At 48.0% G+C, this 24,636-nt stretch overlaps 1 protein-coding gene across 1 annotated transcript in view; it reads left to right on the top strand.

Moving 5' to 3' along the window:
- The window catches only part of ADAM17 (ADAM metallopeptidase domain 17), a 204,536-nt gene that overhangs the window by 63,343 nt on the left and 116,557 nt on the right, over window positions 1–24,636 (top strand). The window contains 3 exon segments of the mRNA XM_029595847.1: window positions 6,226–6,359; window positions 7,865–7,953; window positions 18,461–18,623. Coding sequence (XP_029451707.1) covers window positions 6,226–6,359; window positions 7,865–7,953; window positions 18,461–18,623 — 386 coding nt within the window.

Genomic DNA, 24,636 nt, shown 5'->3' with positions numbered 1-24,636 from the left:
TTCCATACAAAAAAAAGTAGTCTATATAGCGACACTAGATTATTATGTCCTGCCACCATTCAGACGTGTAAATGAAATCGTCTTCAAATTGTGCCATGTAAAGGTTCGCTGTGGTCGGAGCTAATGGAGATCCCATGGGAATTCCATGGGTTTGTTGATATATCTCTGATTCAAACATAAAATAATTGTTGAACAGAACTGTCTCACATAGTTGTAGAATGAAACTAGTGGAAATCCGCTGGTGCCCAACTCTGTTCGATAAGTGTTGCCGTATGACATCCAATGCCTGATCCTGGGGTATGTTGGTATACAGCGCAGATACATCCATGGTGACTAACCAATAGTGAGTTCAGTGGTTATCCCCTGTAGTTGTTGTAAAAAATGTGAATTGTCTTTAATATATGATTTCGTATTTAGGAGATACGGTTGTAAAATTTTATCTATCAATATTGCTGGTGCCTCCAATATGGATTCATTAAGCGACACTATGGGGCGAATAGGTGGATTCAAGATGTCCTTGTGAATTTTAGGGACCGAGTATATTTCCGGAATGTGTGGATGTTCAATGACCAAAAACTTTCTCTCCTTATCTGTTAACCCTCTGGTTTCTTCCACAATAGATTTTACTATATTCACCAATGAGTAAGTGGGATCAAGTAACAATCTTCGGTAGAATTTTTGATCATTTAAATGATGATGGTTTCCATTACTGACACTGTTTTTACCCATTTTGCTGCTACAGCATCATATTACATTTCTCTAATCGTTTTTTGTACCTGTCAAAAGGAAATTACTTTCTTCCTGCACCTTCAAATTATTTGTAAACCGATGTGATATGTAAATCGAACACCGGTATATAAAAATAAATAAATGATGCATTGCTGCATCATATGTGGTTTTATCCTGAAGCACCACAGCACCACCTTTATCAGTGGGTTTGATGATCAGCTGAGTGTGCTTTTTCAGTGATGTCAATGCTGTTCTCAGAGGTTGTGCGAGATTATTTTGCCATCGATGCAAGGCACCAGCAGGCTGGTTATACTGGGGCAAATTTAGCAGGAGGAAGGCCAGAAAAAGCCTGTCATTGTGCCTGGTTTGCCCACCCCTGCCTTTAAATGATGCTTTTCTCTGGGCTCTGTTGTCATAAAAACTTGTAATGTACATTCTTTGTTAGCTCTGCATCTGCTTTTCAAAGACATAGGCATTTGTTGGTGTGATCGATTCCCAAGGTATTGGGACTTTCAAAGTTGCTTGGCGCAAAAAGAATATACCACAGATTGGATGTGAAAATTGGATGGGGCCCAGAAGCATGCAGCAACCTTTTGGGTTAACTAGATCTGCAAAAAAAAATAAAAAAAAAAAAAATTGTTAGTAGAAATCTTTAAAGAATATGTGAAAAGAAATGACAAGGTGGGAAATGTGTTTTTTTTTTCTTTTTTTTTCACTTAGGCAGTGGACTTTCTAAGATGGCTGCTGAGTGTTTTTTATCATAGGTCTTTAAGCATGTTGATTACAGCTGCTTTAACTAATAGGGTTTTCCTATTCCTGGATGTATGCCATGAGGGAAATGACGATGTTAAACCAGGTCCAAGCTGTGTGGTCATAAAGATTTATATGCACAACCAGGAAGTGGTCTGGACCAATCAAAAAATACTCTTCTGCGCATTGTATACTTGTAATTATAAACCTCATGGCAGTGTCCTAGAACAGAGGGATGGGAAGCTCACACTAATAGACTGACACCTTACACTCTCCTTACTTCAAAGAAGAGTGGAAAAATATGTAGGAAACTTGGATACCAACCAAACCGTTAGGCACCAAGGTACAAAATTTTGTCACTCTCCATTTTGTATTTTTTTTTTTAAATTTTACAATTGTCTATTTTGGGACATTTTCTTCTTTTCTTGCTCAATTTTGTTTCATTTTCACTCTGTTTTTGCTTTTTTTATTTTAGATGTTTTTGGGGTTTTTTGTCTCTCTCCTGTCTTCTGTGTGGACATTGAGCAGTGCCAGTTCAACATGGCCTTGGCCTGCCACGATAGTGGTTTTTCTTCAGGCCCTAAGCCCATGGTAGGAACAGTGGCTCCCTCTGGGCTTCGGCAAGCAGCAGGCACCAATTTTAAGTGAGCTGGTATCTGGGAATTTTCCACCCCTGTAGATCTATTCCCTCACTATTAGCACCTCAGAAGTAAACAGTGTTTGCTGTGATTTCAAAAAATACATTTTAAGTGAAAGTAATGATTTATTTTGAGTAATACTTGTAATGGCAACACTTTGCAGCGACAGACCTAGAGCCTTTTTGGAGATGTCCTTGGTCATTTTGTGTCTGCGATGCATTCTGTTTGGATTCTGGGTCTGGGCATGTGGATGCTGGCAGAGAAGAGAAGCAAAAGAGATAGGTGTATGAGGGAAAAGAAGCTTCCTTGGTGGTAAAAAGCAAACACAAGCAGAGAGAATAAGACAAGGTGGGGTACTGAAAGAGATGATGAGGAATAGAGTGTGAGAGCAGTAGGAAAATAAAAGAGAGGTGAGTGAGAGGGGAAAAGAGTTAAGGGATCAGGAGAGTAGAGGGAGGGAAATGAGGGACGAGGAAGACTAACAGTGGGCTGTTAGATATGATGAGAGATGGTAGAGAATGAGTTGTTGGGGATGAGATCCCTTTAGGTGGATGATTGCATGTCCTGCTTCCTCACCTGACATTACGTGGGTACCCTGCCTGTTCCATTTCAGTCACAAGATCATAGCTTGTAATGTAAGTAATAATGACCAGTAGGGGTGAGGCTAAATGCAATTTTGGAGCTAGAGCAATCTCCTTGGGTGGAACATAGAACATTAACCACCCTAAAAATGCCAGTTCGAAAAACCCCATCAGAAGCCTTTTTTTTTGTTTTTTAGATAATGTAAAATACAACTTGGCTGACTCTCAGCCGTTTCTCTGAGTTTTTCAGCTACTCCCCCAGAAAGTCAACAGCTGCTAGTAAATGGCATGTCTGAATGATTATTTCTTAATTATGTTGGTGTCTGCGGCAGTATTTAATAAATAAATAAATGAAAAGGACAAAGGTAAAGTTGCAGGGTTGTAGGACTGAAATGTGCTGGAAAGACTTAAAATTCTAATAAGAATTGGTGGCATCCCTCTGATTGCCTTCCTGGGGATTTGTCAGTGGCCGAGCTGCCTAGTGGCAGAGGCTGTCCATTTTGGTGGCCTGGCCTCTTGCAAGTCATAGATGTGGGCTTAAAAGATGAACACTGTGGGGCCTGCTGATGCTACTTCTGCCATATTTTTGTTTTCAGTTTTTCTTACATTTTATTTAAAAAAAAAAAAAAAGCTTTGTGTGACAGTTCATTTGGTAGCAGGCAGTGTAGGCATGGTAGACTTCTGTCTGTGTGGTTGGTTATCAGCTGACAGGTCTGTTCTGCAGTCTTCAGTTACTTCCTTGTGGAGAGCCTTCTGCATCCTCCAAGCCAGAGATCCCCCAATAACTTGTTTTCCCAGCCTGCCATATTTTTCTTTCCCATGGCTGGATTTGGACTGTGGAGAAAGATGGCTTTTCCCACCTGCTTCTGCTGGTGGGGCAGAGTTTCTGAGGCCCCAGAAGCAGAAGATGATGTGAAGCAGCGGCACTAGGACTGACAGGGTTTACCAGGCCCTACCAACTGAAGAGGTACCAGCGGACCTGTGTAATGGAAGAGCCACTGGCGGGGAAATGTGCTAGGGGAGGGAGGAGGATATAAGGGGAAAGGAGGGGGTGTGAAAGAGAGAGGAGAGAGTGAGCCCCACACCACAAGCTCCTGGGGGTGTAACCAGTGGCGTAGCCAGAATTGATTTTTTGGGTGGGCACAAGTGTAACATGGTTGGGCTGCAGGCATGCAGGTCTAAGACCTACTAGTTGTATACTTATTGATAAATAATGCCATATACTGCACCCTACAATGGCTTTCTAAGTACTTTGCAACAGCCATTATGCATCATGCATGAAACTTTAAAATATTTTACCTCAATTATTTCAAGCACTTACTAGCATTAAACATTCCTTATTAATCTGCATTCATTTATTTTGTTTATTGCATTTATAAATGCCCAAGTATATCATGTAAAAAGCAAAGAAAATAATCAGATCGAATCATATAATAAAACAAAAATTAATACATTCTTTCATGAATCCTTTTTGCAGAAAGCCAGAAATCATCATAACTACAATAAATATTAATTATCAGAACCGATGCAGAGCTAGGACAATTCACATTACAACTAACATGAAAAAAAAAAATTCAAATTTTGGTGTCACCTCAGTAGAAAAATCCCTTCACTGCTATTTTGTGAAGTAACTCAAACTCTTGCAAAGAAAGAGGCATCTAGAACCTTGCTATACAGTCACAGCACTGACTCTCAGGATTCAAATAATAACTTTATGAAAAAACAGCAATGCAAATACTACACCAGGCCCTAGAACATTAATACATCACCTACTGGAATAACAGAACAAGTTTGACTATTTCAGAGAACTACATGCGAGCAGAAATACTACACTTCGGTCACACACACACCAGCAAAACAGAGACCGACCTTTACCTAATGTAGAAATAAAAGACTACAAATTAGAAACAGAAGCATGTAGATAAAACCAAAATCGCCTGAGAAATTAGATTCTGAACAGTGGAATACTGAAGAAGGAGCAAAATACAAAAATATAAGAAATGCACATTCCTAAGGATGGCATATTCAAATAGCTAAAATCTCAAAATAATTTTTTTTTTTTTACCTTTGTCTGATCTTTGTATTTTTCTAATCAGTTGGTCATGGTTTCTTTCCCATTTTTCCATTGTCGTTCATTTCCTAATTCCTTTTCAGTGTGTTTTCTTCTCCTACTGTCTTCTTCCCTTCCTCCCTCACGCTTTCTCTCACAGACTCCCTCACACACCCAAGCCCTCACTCTCGTATATTCTCTCCCCCCCCCCCCCCCCATACACAAGCTCACATTCTCTAAACACACACACACACACACACACACACTTTCACTCTCCCCCCCCCCCCCCCCCCCCCCAGGCTCCCATTGTTATGCACACACAGACCCACGCCCAGGCTCCCATTCTCACCCAGGCATATACACAGCCTCTCACACAGACACACACATGGTCTCCTGTTATCGGGCCATGGTGAGATGAGCTTCACCACAGCCCCGAGGGCCTCCTGCTATCTTCAGATCGTACGGCCCTTGGCCTCTTCTGCTGCTGCTGGCCTGCTGCCTCCCCAGGTGTGCCATGCACACCCCGTCACACCAGGCCTGGCCTTGCAGCTCTGGCACTCCTCTTTGCTGTCGCGGAAATGGGATCCTGCAATGGCATTGCTCTAACAGGCTTCTTCCGATTGGGTGGGCAACTGCTCACCCAGGCCCACCCATGGCTATGCCACAGGGTGTAACAGTATTGCCAACTTTCCAGAAATCTAGATATGTTATGGCCTATCTGCCACACCCCTTGGGACTCCTCCCCTTTCCTCTATCCTTTCACAGCATTTCAAATCATCGAAAGTACCAGGCCAGAAATGAAACCGATCCACCCACCTGCTAACAAACTCCAAGGAGAGGCTCCACCCTACCCCATCAGTCTTCTAGATGATTTTGAAATGTCTTATTTGGCCCATCCCTTGAAAAGTTCGAGGATCCTGAGCCAAGCAGTTAATTATAGTTCTGTATCAACTGACACAATTCTGTGGCTCCCTTACATCAATATTATAGATTCGTCCTGCCTAATGTCCACTCCTCTCTATGTATTTTTTTCTAATGGCTTTTTTGTAATATGTGTTCTTTTTAATTGATTATTAAAAATCAATAACACTAAAGCCTAGTTCAATCCTTGTACAAGCTGAGGCTCAGTTTACTAGAAATGCCTTGATTTGGGCTGAGTTAGACCTGTCACAAGGACAATGTGCAGCTGGGGTAAAGTTTGAACTGGGGCAACCAGAAAACCCAAATTTGCTATTCAACAATGCCTAACGCAAGTAATTTCCTAGTTCTTTTCTGTCTGGGTGCCTCTTTGAAAGTAGCGCTAACCATATTTGCATCAGCATCCTCTGTTCCAACTTAACCAGTTAATCTTCTATGGTTTGTGACTATTAATTGAGTGGATTACTGTGTTGACTTTTAGATGTAAATCTATAATGAAGCCAAGGTTAGTTTGTTTGGTGGATACCTGCAGACTAAATGGAAATAAATTCCTTTTCAGGCATTTTACCTTATACTTAACTGCAAATGTGGAACATTTTTCCGAGAACCTTCGCGCAGTGGTGGTGGATGGCACTGGCAAGGAGAGCGAGTATCACGTGCAGTGGTCGGATTTCTTCACAGGACATATTGTCGGTTAGTACTTGACATGGGGCTCTCATCCTGGGTAGTTTTGTGCCCATACTGATTTCATTTTTAAGAAAAGCATTACTATGCTTATATATTAGGCTCATCCTGTGTACAGCCTCCATGCTGACGGCTTCCCTATGGACCATGTGCCCACTATTCCTCTGTGTTAGTGCTATTGGCGAGCTGTCCCTCATTCCTTTTGCCCAGGCTTTTCTAACATTGCCTTTATCCATTTTTTAAATGACCTGCCCAGATCACCATGATCTCTGTTCCTTCTAGTGCAGGGTTTCCCGACCACTGCGCCTTCAGATGTGCCATGGTAAAGATGCAGATGCAGGCCAGCATCTAGGCTCCACTCTCAGCACCTCGCAGCGACAATATCCACCAGCAGCGGGTCTTAAATTGACAGGCACTCCTTTCTGAGAGCTTGTGTAATCATGCATGCTGCCTCTTCCTAGCTAGAGTATGAGCCCTGGAGTGTGGTAGTTAATGTGCACCTCATCTTTCAGTCCTTCCAGCCTCTGTCCTATCCCCAGGCTGAGTGAGATGGGGAGCGCGTGCACTGAGCACTGGATGGGAGCAGCAGCAGTGATGGAGCTAGTTGCCCACATGACAGTGACTTCTCCCTTCTCCTACAGGAGCTGGTGCATCATCGCAGCTTCATGTGTGACTTTACTGTCATTCGGGGCGATACAGTAAAAGTCGTGGGAGAGCCGGCGAGCGCCTGCTCTCCCGACACGCGCACAGGCCAGTGTCCTGGGCGCATGATTTAGTATCGGCCCGTATGCAAATTAGGGCCCGCGGTAAAAGGAGGCGCTAGGGACACTAGCGCGTCCCTAGCGCCTCCTTTTTGACAGAAGCGGCGGCTGTCAGCGGGTTTGACAGCCGGTGCTCAATTTTGCCAGCGTCTGTTCTCGAACCTGCTGACAGCCACGGGTTCAGAAAACGGACGTCGGCAAAATTGAGTGTCCGTCTTGTGGGCCGCGGGCAGATTTTTAATTTTTTTTTTTTTTTATTATTTTTTTTTTAATGTTTGAGGCCTCCGACTTAATATCGCTATGATATTAAGTCGGAGAGTGTACAGAAAAGCAGTTTTTTCTGCTTTTCTGTACACTTTCCCGGTGCCAGCCAAAATTAACTCCTGCCTTTGGCAGGCATTACTTTCTGTATCGCGCGGGAATGACTAATAGGCCCATCAATATGCATTTGCATGTTGCGGGCGCTATTAGTTTCAGGGGGGTTGGCCGCGCTTTTTCCATGCGCTATACCCCTTATTGTATAAGGGGTAAAAATAGCGTGTCGAAAACGGGGGCTAACGGTGTGCTCAGCCTGAGCACACTTTACTGCATCGGCCCGATAGTCCAGAAAATGATTGATTTCTAGTCCCCTACGATGAAGTTGGTGTCGTCTAAGTTATAATAGGTCTAGGTTTCTAATACACAGCCATCAGTTAATGGTTTGTGATGTTTTGGTTTTTTTTGTGTGTGTGTGTGTGTTTGTGTGTATTTAAGGTGAGCACAGTTCTAAAGTATTTGCACACTTGGGCGATGGAGACTTCACTCTAAGAATCAAAACAGATGAAGAAGAATATAACATAGAGGTATTGTTTAACTTTCTTTTTAAGAGCATAAGATGTTTCTTAACGGAATTTTAAAAAATATATAGCTTACCCATTATTGACCTCCTTGCCTTATCTGGGACACAAAATAGTTTTCTCCTGCTGCTTTTTGAATATTTTGTTCTTCAGACATGCGGTGGAGGGGCCTGCTTGCAGTGAGAAATAGGCGAGGGAGTGCATGAGGGGATTTCCTGCAGTGAGGGGGGGGGTGCTGGATGAGGCCATTTGCCGCATGGCATGGGTGAGGGGTGCGCTCTGGGGCTGTTTGTAGCATTACAAAATATCAAAAACGGTTTACTGGTCAATCTTTTTATCAATACAAATCGCCACACCAATGGTACTTAGTTTATACAAGATTATGTGGTTTTGTAGGACCAATACGCAAAGAGTCTGTGTATCAGTCAGACCCACCATGGAAAGGTCACATTACTTTATTACATATTTCAACTGTTTTTGGAATTTTTTGTATATATACAGCTCCCCTCACCCATGCCAATTTTGCAGCAAGGCATGAGTGAGGGGGGGCCCACTTACAGCAAGACATTGAAGGGGCTTACTCTCTAATTTTGCATTTGGAGTTCATTCGTTTTGTGAATGAACACACACTGCATTATTGCAGCGGCGATTATTAATGTTTGATAGAAACAGTCTAGCAGGTAATTCCCCAAACAGCAGTAAAATGGAATAGTATCCAAGCTAGAAACTTACTTCAGCCAGAAGAATCCAAAATGTATCCAGTCTGCAGGCTTGCTTTAGCCAGCAGCTCTTCCTACCAGTTCATTGGTGCCAGCTTCCTGGGTCTGGGGGCTAGGGTTCCCCCCCCTGTTTTCTGGTTGATAGCACCATTTAAAATGGCTCCAGGGCTGGTCACTGCCCCCTTCCTTTTTCCTCCCAGGCTTTTTTTAAGCTGCAAGAGACAGCTCTCTCCTCATGATTCAGCAAGTTTGTTTTTGAGGTAGACTGGTTTAAGTCTTCCAGGGAAACATTTATGGTAGGGCTGCCCACCTCTGCCCTTACAGGGTGCTGGAGAGGCCTGGTTGCAGCTTGACGTTGGTGAGGGAAGTGTCAGAGGTCCATGTGTGTGACTCTTTAGTGTGATTCCAATGAGATGTAAGAAAGATTTAAGTGGTGCCTGGTTAAGTGATACTCATAAGCAAACAGTGGCTTGCGGGGGGGAAACCTGCTATTTCCACACTCCATGTTCCTTTATGTAGTTAAACTGGAACTGAATGGCATTCGTTTAATTCATGACACACCATTGCTTAACAAATGCATTGAAAGCTGTGCCAAAAAGCTTCTGGAATTAATTGGTCTGTAACAATTAATTGTAATAGGGTTTGTAATCAACAGTTCAAAGCATGTTGCTAAAACCCAAAAGTCATTCTGAGATCTGGGATTAAGGCGTGCAAGCCTGTGCTGTAAAGGCAGCAAAGCCTTTTTGGAAGAGATTAATGATGAGACGCAGCAATAGGATGTGCTTCTCTTCTCCCCTGAGGTTCTTTGCTCTTGGCACTAGCAAGCAGCTCTTTTACCTGTTCTCATGGCAAAATTCATTAATAAACCTGTCCCCACATATCTTAAGGGGTTAGCGAGGTTATCCTTACAGACACACAAAGTGTATAAGCAGTACTAAGACAATATCCTGCATTCATATAAATATATTTTTAATTAGTTGAGACTGCAATACTCCTCCCCCCTCCCAAAAAAAAACATGTCATCGATAACGCAGCCTTCAGCTTTGAAATCCATTTTGGAGGCAATAATCAAATTGCCTGCATTGCACACATTTCAGTACGTTATTGCCAGGGCACCTCTCTGCATCGGGGATTACTGCTTAATGCCCTCATTTGCATGGGATTTGCATGCAAGGGGTGCTAAGCAGTACTCACAGTTTGGAATGCATGTTTTCTGTTAGCAAAACATTGCTGCATGGGCAGTAGGTCTTGCACACAGAAAATGCTCATTCTAGAGCGAGTAAAACTGTGCATTTGGCTGAACGCACTTGATTGCCTCGGCCTCATAGAGGGTAGGCAACATTTCAAATGCCCATTTCTGCAGGTTTCCACTCTGATTATTGCCTTCCTTTTATATAGAGAGAGTAGTGCAACATATACTCCTGGGGGAATTCTGCACTACTGCGGAATGCAGAATTTGCGCAGAATTCCCTTCCCCCCCCCCCCGCCCCATTCTGCACAGAAAATAGCAGAGGAGACCCCCGGCATGCCGCGACCGGAGCGTGTCCCGCGGCACACTCTCCGTTCGCGGCGAAGATGAAGGCCCGGTGCGCCGTTCGCGCTGAAAAGGGAAGGCCCCCATGTGCCGCGGGATGTGCTCCGTTCGCGGCGAAGATGAAGGCCCGGCGTGCCGTTCGCTGCACACAGGGGCCTTCCCTTTTCGCTGCAAATGGCGCACCGGGCCTTCATCTTCGCCGCAAACGGAGCACATCCCGCGGCACATGGGGGCCTTCCCTTTTCAGCGCGAACGGCGCACCGGGCCTTCATCTTCGCCGCGAACGGAGAGTGTGCCGCGGGACACGCTCCGGTCGCGGCATGCCGGGGGTCTCCTCTGCTATTTTCTGTGCAGAATGGGGGGGGGGGAGGGAATTCTGCGCAAATTCTGCATTCCGCAGTAGTGCAGAATTCCCCCAGGAGTATATGTTGCACTACTCTCTCTATATAAAAGGAAGGCAATAATCAGAGTGGAAACCTGCAGAAATGGGCATTTGAAATGTTGCCTACCCTCTATGAGGCCGAGGCAATCAAGTGCGTTCAGCCAAATGCACAGTTTTACTCGCTCTAGAATGAGCATTTTCTGTGTTCGCTGCACACAGGGGCCTTCCCTTTTCGCTGCGAATGGCGCACCGGGCCTTCATCTTTGCCGCAAACGGAGCACATCCCGCGGCATGCCGGTGAGAGAGAATGTGTGTGTGTGTGAGAGAGGGGAGGGTGACAGAGAGCATGGTTGGTAAGAGGGGGGGTGGGGAGGGTGTGAGAGAGAGCATGGGAGGTAAGAGAGGGAGGTAGGGGGATGCTTGAGTGTGGATTTCAGAGAGAGGGAGCCTATATGAGGGGAGGGGGATGCCGGTGAGAGAATGTGTGTGTGAAAGAGGAAAGGGGGTGTGGTGGAGGGTGAGGGACAGCTTGGTTGGTAAGAAGGGGAGTGGGGGGATGCTTGAGTGTGGATTTCAGAGAGGGAACTTATATGAGGAGAGGGGGGAGGGTGGGAGACAGCTTAGTTGGTAAGAGGGGGAGTGGGGGGATGCTTGAGGGGAGGGTGACAGAGCAGGAGGGTGTGAGAGAGAGAGAGCATGAGAGGTGAGGGGGGGCTGGGGGGGATGCTTGTGTGGGTTTCAGAGGGAGGGAGCCTATATGAGGAGATTGTGAAGGAGTGTGTATGTGTGTGAGAGGTTGGGAGCTCGTGTGTATGAAAAAGGGATTGTGTGTGTATGTGAGGGTGCTAGCCTGAGTGACGGGATTGTGTATGTGTGAGACAGAGCCTGTGTGAAGGGCTGCATGAGAGAGAGACATAGGTAGCCTGTGTGATGATGTATGTGTGAAAGAGAAAGGTAGCTTGTGTGGGTGTGTATGCAAGAGAGAGGGACCCTGTATGAGGAGATGTGTGTGTATGTGGAAGGGACACTCTTACAGTGAATTTCTAGGGAAATTCTGCTCAAAATATTTAAAATTCTGCAACTTTAATAACTTTTTTCTGTAATAATTTAAAATGTAATTACTTAATTTAAAATGTAATTACTTAAAGACTGTCATAAATTGTGTTATTTTAACCAATATAAAGTTTGCAGAATTTTCAGTTTCCTGGCGTGTAGCCAGATGGACTCAGGACAAATGGGATAGTATCCACGTGCTAGCAGTTGGAGACGGATCTGACGTCAGCACAGGGGCGTGTATATATCCCCACAGGAAGCGCAGCTGTTCAGTAATTTCCGTCTCCAAAGCAGTTTGGAGTGCCTGCACGCTGGTTCAGCGTGCTTTCCAAGACTACTTTCATTTTTTGTTTTCTTCTCTTCTAGATTCTACTTTACCTTTCTTCAACACCTTTTTGAGCCCCGCGCTCCTCAGGGGCCGTTCTGGCCGTGCCCCCCAGTTGAGCTTCCCGGGGTGACTGCCGTGGTCCCCCGGAGGTGTAAGTCCTCGGTTCGGCCGAGGCCCTCGCTCCCGGCGTGGACGAGGGTAGCGGGTGCAGTGCCTCAACCGCGGCGGTGAAAGGTATCGGCCCTTTCCCCTCGCAGCCGGAGACCGCCTGTGATCCTGCCCGGCAGCGCTGAAGATTTGGTACGGCGTACGTCTCTTCACCCAGGTCTCCGCTATCTAGAGGACCGGCGGCGTGGCAAGCCGTGGAGGACGCCATTTGTGGCCTTACTCAGGTATTCCGCGCCTGTAATGGGCGCGGCTTTTATTTATTTATTTATTTTATTTTTTTTCCTCCTTGTTCTTGCTTCTTGGCTGCCACTGTGAGTATGTGCCGCATATTGCTGCTGTATGTCTATTGACTGCCCTTAGGTGTATATTGCTACCTGCTTCGTATTGTGCGGCTGTTTTTTTTTTTTTTTCAGCACCTATTGCTGTCGCATACTCTTGCTATTGGGCGCCTGTTCCTACTCAGCGCCTATTGCTGCCGCTTACTATTGCTATTGTGCGCTTGTTTTGCTCAGCGCCTATTGCTGCCGCTTCCTATTGCTATTGTGCGCTTGTTTTGCTCAGCGCCTATTGCTGCCGCTTCCTATTGCTATTGTGCGCTTGTTTTGCTCAGCGCCTATTGCTGCCGCTTACTATTGCTATTGTGCGCTTGTTTTGCTCAGCGCCTATTGCTGCCGCTTCCTATTGCTATTGTGCGCTTGTTTTGCTCAGCGCCTATTGCTGCCGCTTCCTATTGCTATTGTGCGCTTGCTCTATTCAGCGCCTATTGCTGCCGCATCCTATTGCTATTGTGCGCCTGTTCTAGCCTGCGCCTATTGCTGCCGCATAGGAAGCGCACGCTTGCTATATTCTGCTCATGGATCAGCTCGCAGCCGCGGCCGCAGCTGCGCCGCCACTTGCCCTAGACGTTTCAGCTCTGGGCCTCTGCTCCGCGTGCCACCTTCGTGCCACGCGCGGTACTGACCCCGACTCACTGTGTACCCAATGTGCGGCGGCCGGGGGACCCTCCGGCCAGGACCAATCTCAGCCGCAGTTTTTTGATAGTTCACCTGCGGCTACCCCGGATTTGGGAGGCGGTCTCGACCGCTCGGGAATCCCGGGGGATCTGGTACCCCGGCGTTTTGAGGCGGCTTCCATTTCCTGGGTGGATCTTTTTCAGGGAATTCATGCCTTTGTCCAGATGCAGACGGCTTCGCGTCCTGCCCCTACGGTCCTTGCTGCGCCTGTTCTTCCGGCGGTTGCTGCGGTTCCTGCGGGGGCGGCGTCTCCGGCGCATACTGCGGCTGCCGCCATGATGGCAGCCTCTAGGGATCCGGTTCCGGGTCCCTCGCAGCCTTCTCGGGAGCGGGACCTCCCGCTATTGGACAGTCCCGATCACTCGGACCTGGAGGTTTCACCGGACGAGTCCGAACTCCCGGACGAAGGGGACCTCCCCCCGGGGATTGCGCCATACCGGACTATGCGGCGCTTTTTTCCCTAAGGAGGACCTCTCGGACCTCGTGTCCCAGTGTCTGGCGGAGTTGGAGATCACTGGACCCAGTGCTTCGATTCCTTCTGCGCAGAACCCCCTGCTGGAAGGTCTTCGTCCTACAGCCCGCCATTTTCCTTTCTTGCAGGCAGCTCAGCAACTCATTGATTTGGAATGGGCAGCACCGGCGGCCTCCTTTCAAGGGGGCCGGGCCCTGAAAGGCATGTACCCATTGGCACCGGCTCTCCAGGACCTCCTGGCATGCCCTCAGGTGGACGCCTTAATTAGCGCTGTGGTCAAGCGCACTACCATTCCTGTGGAAGGGGGTTTGGCCCTCAGGGAGCCCCAGGACAGGCGGATGGACGCCATTCTGAGGCAAAATTTTGAGGTGGCAGCTCTTTCTTTGAGGATTGCGGCCTGTTGCACGGTGGTCACTCGTGCCTGCTTGTCTCAGGTCCGCAACAACGCTCCGGCGGCTGACATGGAGCCCGCTCTTTCCTTCCTCACCGATGCCGCATCGGATTTGGTTCGAACCACGGCTAAGGGGATCTCGTCTTCCGTGGCCGCCAGGAGACACCTATGGATCCAGCCATGGTCCGCTGATGCCCCTTCCAAGTCTCGCCTCACCAAATTGCCTTTTCAGGGCTCGTTTCTGTTTGGCAGTGACCTTGATAAGCTTGTCGCTTCCTGGGGTGCCTCTCCTGTGCCTCGCCTACCAGAAGACCAGTCCAGGAGGGGACAGCGCTCCGGTCCCCGGCCCTCCAGGGGCAGGGGTTCACAGCGATTTGTTCCATATAGAGGGCGCTACCAGACGCCGCGTCCTCCGGCCAGGAATCAGTCCTTTCGGTCCAGGCTGCGCAGACGGGGGGAACGGGCCAGGCGGGGGTCCCGGTCGCATCCCACAATGAGAATTTGCCGATTCATCTGGGGGACGAAGCCATAGGGGGCAGGTTGACCCTCTTCTACCCCAGATGGGTCGAGATCACGTCGGACCAGTGGGTCCTCGCAGTTATCCGAGAGGGGTATTATCTGGACTTTCATCATCTTCCTCCGGACAAGTTTGTGGAGTCTTCATGTTCCCCGCTCAAGAAGGCAGCATTGGCGGCCACCCTGACGAGGCTCCTGACCTTGAACGCCATCCTCCCAGTGCCTGCCTGGGAAGTGAATTCTGGACACTATTCCGTTTATTTCATAGTACCCAAGAAAGGGGGCACTTTTCGGCCTGTGCTGGACCTCAAATCCCTCAATCGGTACTTACGGGTGCCGAGGTTTCGCATGGAAACTCTGCGCTCCGTCAAAGCCGCAGTCCAGCCCGGAGAGTTCCTCACGGCTTTAGACCTGTCCGAAGCCTATCTTCATATTCCGATACATCCGGATCATCAGCGCTTCCTCCGCTTCAAGGTTCTGGACCGCCACTTCCAGTTTCGAGCTCTCCCCTTCGGGTTGGCCACCTCCCCGAGGACATTCACCAAGGTGATCGTGGTTGTGGCGGCGGCACTCAGGCGGGACGGGATCTTGGTCCATCCCTACCTAGACGACTGGTTGATCAGGGCGAAGTCCCGAGCGGAGAGCCTGCGGACAACCGACAGGGTGATCGCCCTTCTGGAAAGCTTGGGCTGGGTCATCAACCTCAGCAAGAGCTGCCTACAGCCTTCCCAGTCCATAGAATATCTGGGGGTAAAGTTCGACACTCGGGCGGACACGGTCAGTCTTACGTCCAAGAGACAGTTGAAGCTTCGGCAGCGTATCCAGTATCTGTTGGGAACCAGTCGGCCGTTAGCTTGGGATTATCTGCAAGTTCTGGGTCTCATGGCCTCCACTCTGGACGTGGTGCCTTGGGCACGAGCCCATATGAGACCACTACAGCATTCCCTGCTCTCTCGCTGGAGCCCCCATCACCGAGCCTATTCCACGCGCCTCCCTCTGCCGGTCCATGTTCGGACCCAGCTGCGGTGGTGGTTGCGGTCCGACCACCTGAGCAGGGGGTCGCGGATGTCCTCGCCCACGTGGATCTTGCTCACCACGGATGCCAGCCTCAGCGGCTGGGGAGCACATTGCGAAGAACTCACTGCGCAAGGGCGTTGGGACAGGGAGGAGTCCACATGGAACATCAATCGCCTGGAAGCCCGGGCAGTCAGACTGGCCTGCCTTCGTTTCGCTCCGCGGCTGCGGCACAGAGCTGTCAGGGTGATGTCCGACAACGCCACCACGGTGGCCTACATCAACCGTCAGGGCGGAACCAGAAGCCGACAGGTATCTCTGGAAATCGCCCCACTCATGGTTTGGGCAGAGGCGAATCTGCGGGACATCTCCGCCGTCCACATTGCCGGGAAGGACAATACCACAGCAGACTTCCTCAGCAGGGGACGCCTGAATCCAGGCGAGTGGCAGCTGTCCCCCACAGCTTTCCAGATGATTGTCGATCACTGGGGGCTCCCGGCCATGGATTTACTGGCAGACAAGTCCAATGCTCAGGTACCCAGATACTTCAGCCGCAGGCGCGACCCGTGCTCGCACGGCATCGATGCTCTGGTCCAGCCGTGGCCTCCGGGGACTCTTCTATATGCCTTTCCCCCGTGGCCTCTACTGGGTGCCCTCATCCACAGGATTCGGTCACACCAGGGCCTAGTTCTTCTGGTGGCCCCGGACTGGCCGAGAAGACCCTGGTACGCGGACCTCAGACGCCTGCTGGCAGGGGAGCCTCTCCCCCTGCCTCCTCTCCGGGACCTTCTACGTCAAGGTCCCATTCTGCACGAGGATCCGGCTCAGTTCTCTCTTACGGTCTGGCCATTGAGAGGGCTCGACTGAAGAAAAAGGGTTACTCGGGGCCTGTGATTACTACACTCCTCCGGGCTCGCAAGTTTTCCACTTCCCTCACCTACGTACGGATCTGGAGAATCTTTGAAGCATGGTGCGACTCTCATGGCACCAGTCCACATGCCGCCACTATTCCTATTGTGTTGGATTTCTTGCAGGATGGGCTTCAGAAGGGTCTCTCCCTCAGCTCCATCAAGGTTCAGGTAGCGGCACTATCGTGCTATGGACCCAGGAGAGGTGGCAAGACTATCGCCAAGCACCCTGATGTTTCTCGTTTCCTGCAAGGCGTCAAGCATATTCGTCCGCCACTAAAGTGGCCTATACCCTTCTGGAACCTTAATCTGGTTCTGGATTTCCTTGCGGGATCCACCTTCCGACCCCTTCGGGGCTTGTCTCTACGGTCTCTAACCCTGAAGTTGGTATTCCTGCTGGCCGTATGCTCCGCACGCCGCATCTCTGAACTACAGGCGCTGTCCTGCCGTGACCCCTTTCTACGTATCACTTCGGAGTCTATCCATCTTCGGACGGTTCCCTCCTTTCTCCCTAAAGTGGTTTCACAGTTTCATCTTAACCAAACCATATCCTTGCCTACCACGGTAGGTTTGAAGAAATCTGAAGAAGGCCGTTTATTACGCCATCTCGACATCGGCAGATTGCTGCCCAGGTATCTGACAATGACTCAAGACCTGCGGAAGACAGACCGTCTGTTCGTCCTACACAGCGGGAAGAAGCAAGGTGAAGCGGCCTCTCGGCCCACCATTGCCCGCTGGATTAAAGACGTTGTCAGAGCAGCCTACGTGGAGGCTGGGAAGGCTCCGCCTCTTCGGGTTAAGGCTCATTCTACCAGAGCCCAAGCGGCGTCTTGGGCTGAATCCCGGATGCTGTCACCGGCGGACATCTGTAAAGCGGCGACATGGTCCTCCCTCCATACCTTTTCTCGGTTCTACCGTCTGGATGTCCAGGCCAGGGAGGACTCGGCCTTTGCGAGGGCGGTACTGCATGGTCCTCAGGCAGCCTCCCGCCCAGGCGGGGTGTAAAGCTTTGGTACATCCCATTTGTCCTGAGTCCATCTGGCTACACGCCAGGAAATGTTCAGATTACTTACCTGGTAATCTTGTTTTCCTTAGTGTAGACAGATGGACTCAGCATCCCGCCCAGCTGCCTGTGTACATGGGTTTTCACTGATTCCGGGTACGCCTTTGACTTTTGTGTTCCTACGAGCGTACACTCTGCCTATATCCACGCCTTCCGGTTGGGAAGGCTGGCGGTCTCCGGCCACTGTCAATCGGTCAGGGGAGGCCTGTTTTCACTTTTTTCTTTACTTTTCATTGAGCGTCAGTACACACATCCATAACAGCTTTTGCAAGGAAGATTACTGAACAGCTGCGCTTCCTGTGGGGATATATACACGCCCCTGTGCTGACGTCAGATCCGTCTCCAACTGCTAGCACGTGGATACTATCCCATTTGTCCTGAGTCCATCTGTCTACACTAAGGAAAACAAGATTACCAGGTAAGTAATCTGAACATTTTTGTGCACAGAATTTTAAATATATTTTGTGCAGAATTCCCCCAGGAGTAAACATAATTTACTCTCTTGAAACATAATGGAGATATGATTATTTTTGTAAGTAAAGACAATATGAATATAATTCATTCATATAGAACTTGAGGGTGTGTAACATCTAAACCAGTGACTCTTCTTTTTGCATTGTCTTGCTCAGTGATGCCAACATTCATTTCCACCCCTATCATATTTTATTACAGTTGCATGCCTATAATTATAACCTCTAATACATCGATATAATACTTCGAATACTTCCAAGTATAACTTTTATCTTGCTTATATTACTGCTCTAAGATCAAAACTTGTAAATCGTTGATAGTGAAACGGAATAACGGTATATAAAACTCGATAAATAAATAAATAAAATTTTAGTCAGCCAGATAGTCTGTACTGAGAAGCTTGGACACCCTGAGGCCCAGTCCGATGTAGTTCAGGGTGTAAATGTGAATTAAACACTGATGCTCGTCTTTTGACTTTTAGCCACTTTGGAGGTTCGTGGACAATGCCCGTGATGAAAGAATATTGGTGTATCGATCTGAAGACATTAAGGACCATGGACATTTGAGGTCCTCCAAAGTATGTGGCTATATAAAGTCCGAGGAAGAACACTTCCAAAACAAGGGCCTCGAAGCAGTTGCATCAGGTACTGCACAGAGATGTTGGGGAAACTGCAAGGCTTGTGTCTGTGATTTATGTAAACAGAGAGAGATCCATATCCGTGTCGTTAATATAAATCAGTAGGTTTGTTTATTGGGCTTCCTCTGTATTACTCTGATTGCTCTCCATGTGCCCTCGCTGTAGAGGCCTGGAAAGACGCTGCATGAGAGGCTGCTATACTTGACCCTCAGCCTTCCCGTGGGTGTAAATGCAATGATCTGTATGGCATGTCTGAACACCAAAGGTCAGGGGACTTCAGCTTGGTTTGTTTTAATGTCGATGGCTCCCCAGGATAAATATATATCTATTTTTTTTTTTTAATACTTTTTTATTGGAAAAATCAGGCCAGAAGGTTGGCAGTCAAAGACTGTTCCAACATATTTCCATGTCAAGCGTTATAAAACCACAGCAGCTGAGTTATACTCCAGTATTGATTTTATAATTTTTGCCCCCTTAAAAAAAACAAACCCCCCCCACCAAAAAAAACTTCTCAGGATAATTTTTAATAGGCAGGGGAGGACTGGTAATTAGATTTTTTTTTTTTCCTTTTTTCTGGGAAGTTTTCTCCTCCCTGTTTGGGCTTCCAGCTAATCTGAGTCAGCCTCTATTAGCAACGGTGCCATGAGCCATTCACAGCAACCTGGAGGTTTTCTCCCATGTTATGTCGCCCCCCTCCCTATTCAGGTAACCCTGTCATTATAACAACATTCCGTGGCCAGAGATCATGCACCAGGACTCCTTTCGGATCCCTGCAGTCATGGACCCTAAGTGTCCCCAGCCAGTTCAGAGAGCAGACAGCATGCTCTGGGAATCGCACCCTAGTAAGTCACAGGGCAATGCACAGCATGACAAGTGAGCCACCAAGCCAGCCCATTTTTATCTCTTCTGTAAAACTCCTTAAAAAAACAAACAAACCCATTATCATAAAGTGTACCATTCAAAAATAATTGCAATTGCTTGTCATATCCTTTTTTAAAAAAAATCTATTAATTCACGTTTTGTGTATAATAGCCTTCTACCTAAATTGTGTATATCTCTGTGAAACCGTAGCATAAAATACGTCATTAGTAGAGCCTGTTAATTGCAAAGCGAATGTTTGTTTGTTTCCGTGAGTGTGCACAAAGCAGCTGTCTTTCACAGGCTTTTTTCCTTTGTGCGTGCTCGGGGCTTCAATTTTTCATTTTTAACCAATAAACCCTGCTAAAATCCACCCAGATCCTAAAAAATAAAATTAGTATTTTATCAGTTAAACACCACTTCTCTGACTGGGGCCTCCCTAACACTACTATCCAGTGCCTCTGTTCACTGGCTGTTTTTGCTGCTGCTGTATTTCTGTGGTGGTTGAAGAACACAGATGCACAGGAGCCTGAGAGGCTGAAATGCACAGAGTCACATGGAAGCTGCAGTGGCAGAGCCAGACAGCAGCAGTAGCCCTGATGAAGGCAGGAGAAGAAGAGGAAATGCCTGATCAAAGAGGAGGGCTATGGGGGAGGAGAGTGAGTCAGGAGGTGCTAAGAATGAGCAGGGGGTGGGAGAAAAGCCAAAATCTGTGCCCTTTGAGGTTTTTATTACATTTTAATCTAAAATTACAAGTAAAAACCACAATATTGAACTGCTTACTAACAATTATGTATGTGTGGGTGGGTATATCTATCTGTCTGTCTATATATTCATCTGAACTACTTTGAGCCTCCTTGGATAAGGTGGTATAGAAATGTAATTAAGTAAATACATTTTGGTGGTATTTTATTTATGTATTTAAACATTCACTGTGCCACATGCTTCTAAGATTGCAGCGGTTTACAATATATGATTAAAATAAATAATGTAGGTGTCAAATTTACATGTCTTATAAAACAGAAAAGTCTAAAGCTTGATCTTGGATTATATAAACACTGAAAACCAGAAGCTGCACAAATACTGAAATCATACTTAGAAAGTAAATGACCTCTCCTCTGCAAGTGTAGTGCAATCTCTTTCCCAGTGTCTATCACTTTTGCTTGAAACTAATATCTTAATTGCCTTAAGTTTTCTACTTTGCTTTGCGGGATCTCTTCCTGCCCTGCTTCCCATCCGATAGGAGGGAATAGACCAGCTATAGCTTCTGGCATTTTTCCATGTGTTCGCCCAGGCTTGTAAGCATGTAATGCCACGATATTCTGTGGTCAAGAGTACAGGATGTAACACTTACTGCTTCTTCTGGCCCCGCAGCAGGTGTCACCTAGAGCACATCACACCACTCACTCTTTTCTTAACCTGCCCCCAACTTCCAGTTCTAGCCATCCTGAGAAGGATAACTTGTCTTTTTGTCACTTCTTCCTTTTTTTTTGGGGGGGTACAAGTGGAGCTGTAGTTATGGCCACATTTTGATGCACAAAATTCAGGCTGATGTGCTTAGAAATAGAGATGGGCTGAAAATCACAATTAATCATGGATGCCAGCTCTGTGGGTGCTTGAACACTCCAATATTCTCTCCTGCACTCTTGCTGGTCTGGAGATAAGAGCTACCCTGCTGCAGATCATTGGGGTAGGGCAGACAGAACTCTATTGGACAGTGCCACATTTCCAGTAGCAGACAACAGCCCTTTTCCTAGCGTGTAGCCAGATGGACTCAGGACCAATGGGTATTGTGCTCTTCTGCTAACAGATGGGAGATGGAGTCAGATTTCAAAGCTGACGTCACTCTAGATATACCCCTGCAGTGACCTCAGTTCCTCAGTATCTCTCAGTCTCCTAGCAGATGCGGACACTATCCCCCACACTAGAATAGTGTTAAGAATTACAGCAGAGAAGAAACAAAATTTACCTTAAGGAAGATCGAGCCCCGCTCTCCTGCGGTGATACCTAAGGGTCTCTCCCCCAGTCGAGAATTCCTGAGGTTGATCTCCGATATCCCTCAGAGGTGAGCCTTGGTCCGGTAGCCGGTTCCCGGCTTGGACTTAGCCCCCAGTGTGGCTGAAAGGCAGCGGGTGCAGAAAACAAGCGCTGCGGTAAAGGTAATTCCCTCTCCCTCCGCAGCTGGAGACCGTCCGGTACACGATCGGTAAGCACCGACATCAGGTAAGAAAAAAATCTTTAAATTCAGGTCTCCGGTCTCCACAGCTCGGATTGCCGTACCGAATCCGTCCCGGCAAGGTTAGAAGGGAGCATCGATCAGGTTGAGCAGCCTTGCTTAGGCTAGGCCCCGATCCAGTGCAAAGGTCCACACACGTGGAGACCCTCAGGCGCCATCTTACGTGCGGGGTTCGGCGCCATCTTCCCTTCTCGCTGGCGGTTCGCACGGGGCAGGCCGGGTGGCCAATGCACCTAACTTGCGCGTGCCCATAGCTGCTCGCACACCGGTGCACACAACTGAGCGCATCCGTGCACATAACTACACGCACAGCCGCATTTACAACTGCACGCGCGCAAACATATAGAGACAATGGCACCGGTGCCCAAGAAGGCCAGAAGGCACTCTTTGCACAGCCTGCCACATAAGAGCCACGCAGCCTGAATTGGAGTCCTGCCTGTGTCAACATTGTGAAGAAGCCCAGGGGGAACCAAAGCCTGGTCCCTTACTGTTGTGAGATGGTTCCGGAACTACTGTTAATAGCTTCCCAGACCTATGCATCTCAGAGATGGCTTCCCCACAGGAGGGCACCTCTGGGTCCCCTACTCCGACTCCCCCTGGGATTAACATGGACCCAGAGACCTTTTCCTGGTTGGAATTTTTCCAAGGGCTGCAAGCCTTCGTTCAGGCGCAGTCAGCCCCAGATGCACTCCAGGCTCAATCCCTGCCAGAAGCACAAGATCCTCCCGGCCCTGCTCGGATGCCTCGTAACATGCCTCGCCTCACCAAGAACTTCCCTAACAGGGACCCAGATACCTCAGTTGATGAGTGACTCCCTGGAAGAAGGAGAAATCCCTCTAGGAATGGAACCATATCGAACCATGCTTCGCTTCTTCCACAAGGACGAATTGCTAGCCCTTGTTTCCCAGACTCTGAAGACGCTGGGTATTCCTGGCACGGACCCTATGGCGGAACCAAAGAAGAACCCCATCTTGTTGTCCCTTCATAAGGCTTCATGCTACTTTCCAATGATGGAAGCCATCCAGGAACTGATTGACCTGGAATGGGATGCCCCGGAGGCCAGCTTCAAAGGGGGTCTGGCCTTGGAAGCCCTATACCCTCTAGAACCAGCAAACAAGGAATGCCTGCGTTTCCTGAAAGTGGACACTATGGCCTGTGCCTCCTCAAAATGAACAACGATTCCCGTTGAGGGAGGGGTCGCATTGAAGGACACTCAGGATAGACAATTGGAATCCATCCTTAAGCAGGCCTTCGACACAACAGCAATAACACTGCAGATTGCTTCCTGCTGCGCACTGGTGGGACGTATTTGCTTGCTTCTCTCAAGAGATGCAAATAACTCCGGAACACATACCGGTGAGATGATGAAACTTGCAGCAGCCTTCCTCACACACGCAAGCTCAGAGCTGGTGTGCACCTCAGCCAAGGGCGTTGCCTCTGTAGTGGCAGCTAGAAGACAACTATGGCTATGAAATTGGTCTGCGGACGCGACATCTAAAGCAAATCACACAATGCCTTTTAAAGGATCTCTCTTGTTCAGAAGAGAATTGGAGAAGTTAGCCAGCAAATGGGGCAAATCCCCAGTGCCTCGGCTACTGGAAGATAGGAGTAAAAGATCTCCGCGTCCCTCCCCCAGAAGAACCAAGGGCAGAGGATCACAGCGCTTTAGACCCTACAGGAACTCGCAGTTCCAGGCACCTCATCCCTCCGGAAGGTCCCAGCCCTTTCGGAACAGACAGACCAAGAGGGGAGCAGGCCCGGTGGCAGGCTCCAGCCGTGCCCCACAATGAGAATGGGCTGACCCATCCACAGGAAGAGGATATAGGGGGTCGACTTGCCTTCTTCTACCAAGGATGGGTCAAGATAACGCCGGACAAATGGGTTCTAAACATCATTCAAGAAGGTTACTCTCTGGAGTTCCACAGAATCCCTCGAGACAAATTTATGATGTCACCCTGCCACTCCTATTCCAAGAGACTGGCAGTAGAAACCACTCTAGCAAGACTACTCAATCTGAAAGCAATAACTCTGGTTCCCACGCCCCAACAAAATATGGGGCGCTATTCCATCTATTTTATCGTTCCCAAGAAGGAAGGATCTTTCCAGCCCATATTGGACCTCAAGAACGTCAAACATCATCTGCGGGTTCTACACTTCCGCGTGGAAACTCTTCGCTCCGTAATAATGGCAGTACAACCGGGAGAGTTTCTAACCTCCCTGGACCTGTCCAAAGCCTACCTTCACAAGGGCAGTATTAAGTGGGCCACGGGCAGCCTCCTGCCCTGTCCGGGAGTAGCTTTTATACATCCCATTCGTCCTGAGTCCATCTGGCTACATGCTAGGAAATGGAGAAATTACTTACCTGAAAATTTCGTTTTCCTTAGTGTAGGCAGATGGATTCAGCATCCCGCCCACAGCTGCCCTGAAAAAGGAGAACCTCGGATAACAAACCTCGAGACTAAGCAAATACGGGTAAGCCGTGGCTTACCCCTAGTTCGACCCCCAAAGTTTGTCCAGTGTCGGCGTTAATTGGTTGAGTGCACTGGCAGTCTCCAGTTTGGAAATTAGTTGAACCAGTTCAAGTTTTACTCAAGTTTTATCAAGTTATTTAAGCAAAGATATATCCACAATGGCTTTTCGAAGACAACTCAATCAATTCAACTTTAAATCTTTCATTCACAATACAACAAAAGAATGTTACTTCAAACTTCAAGTGCTCAAAAATCTGAAACCACTTCTCCACTTCAGCGACTTCCGTTCAGTAGTTCAGTCCATAATTCTGTCCAAGTTAGACTACTGTAATTCTCTTCTGCTAGGTCTGCCAATCTCATCCATAAAACCCTTACAGATGGTACAAAACACGGCGGCAAGGTTACTCACCAACACAAACAAAAGAGCACACATCACACCTATTCTGATCTACCTC

This window comes from Rhinatrema bivittatum, chromosome 3, assembly GCF_901001135.1.
Source record: "Rhinatrema bivittatum chromosome 3, aRhiBiv1.1, whole genome shotgun sequence".
NCBI lineage: Eukaryota > Metazoa > Chordata > Amphibia > Gymnophiona > Rhinatrematidae > Rhinatrema > Rhinatrema bivittatum.
The sequence above is the reverse complement of the archived record's forward strand: the minus strand, read 5'-3'. Positions and strand labels throughout refer to the sequence as shown.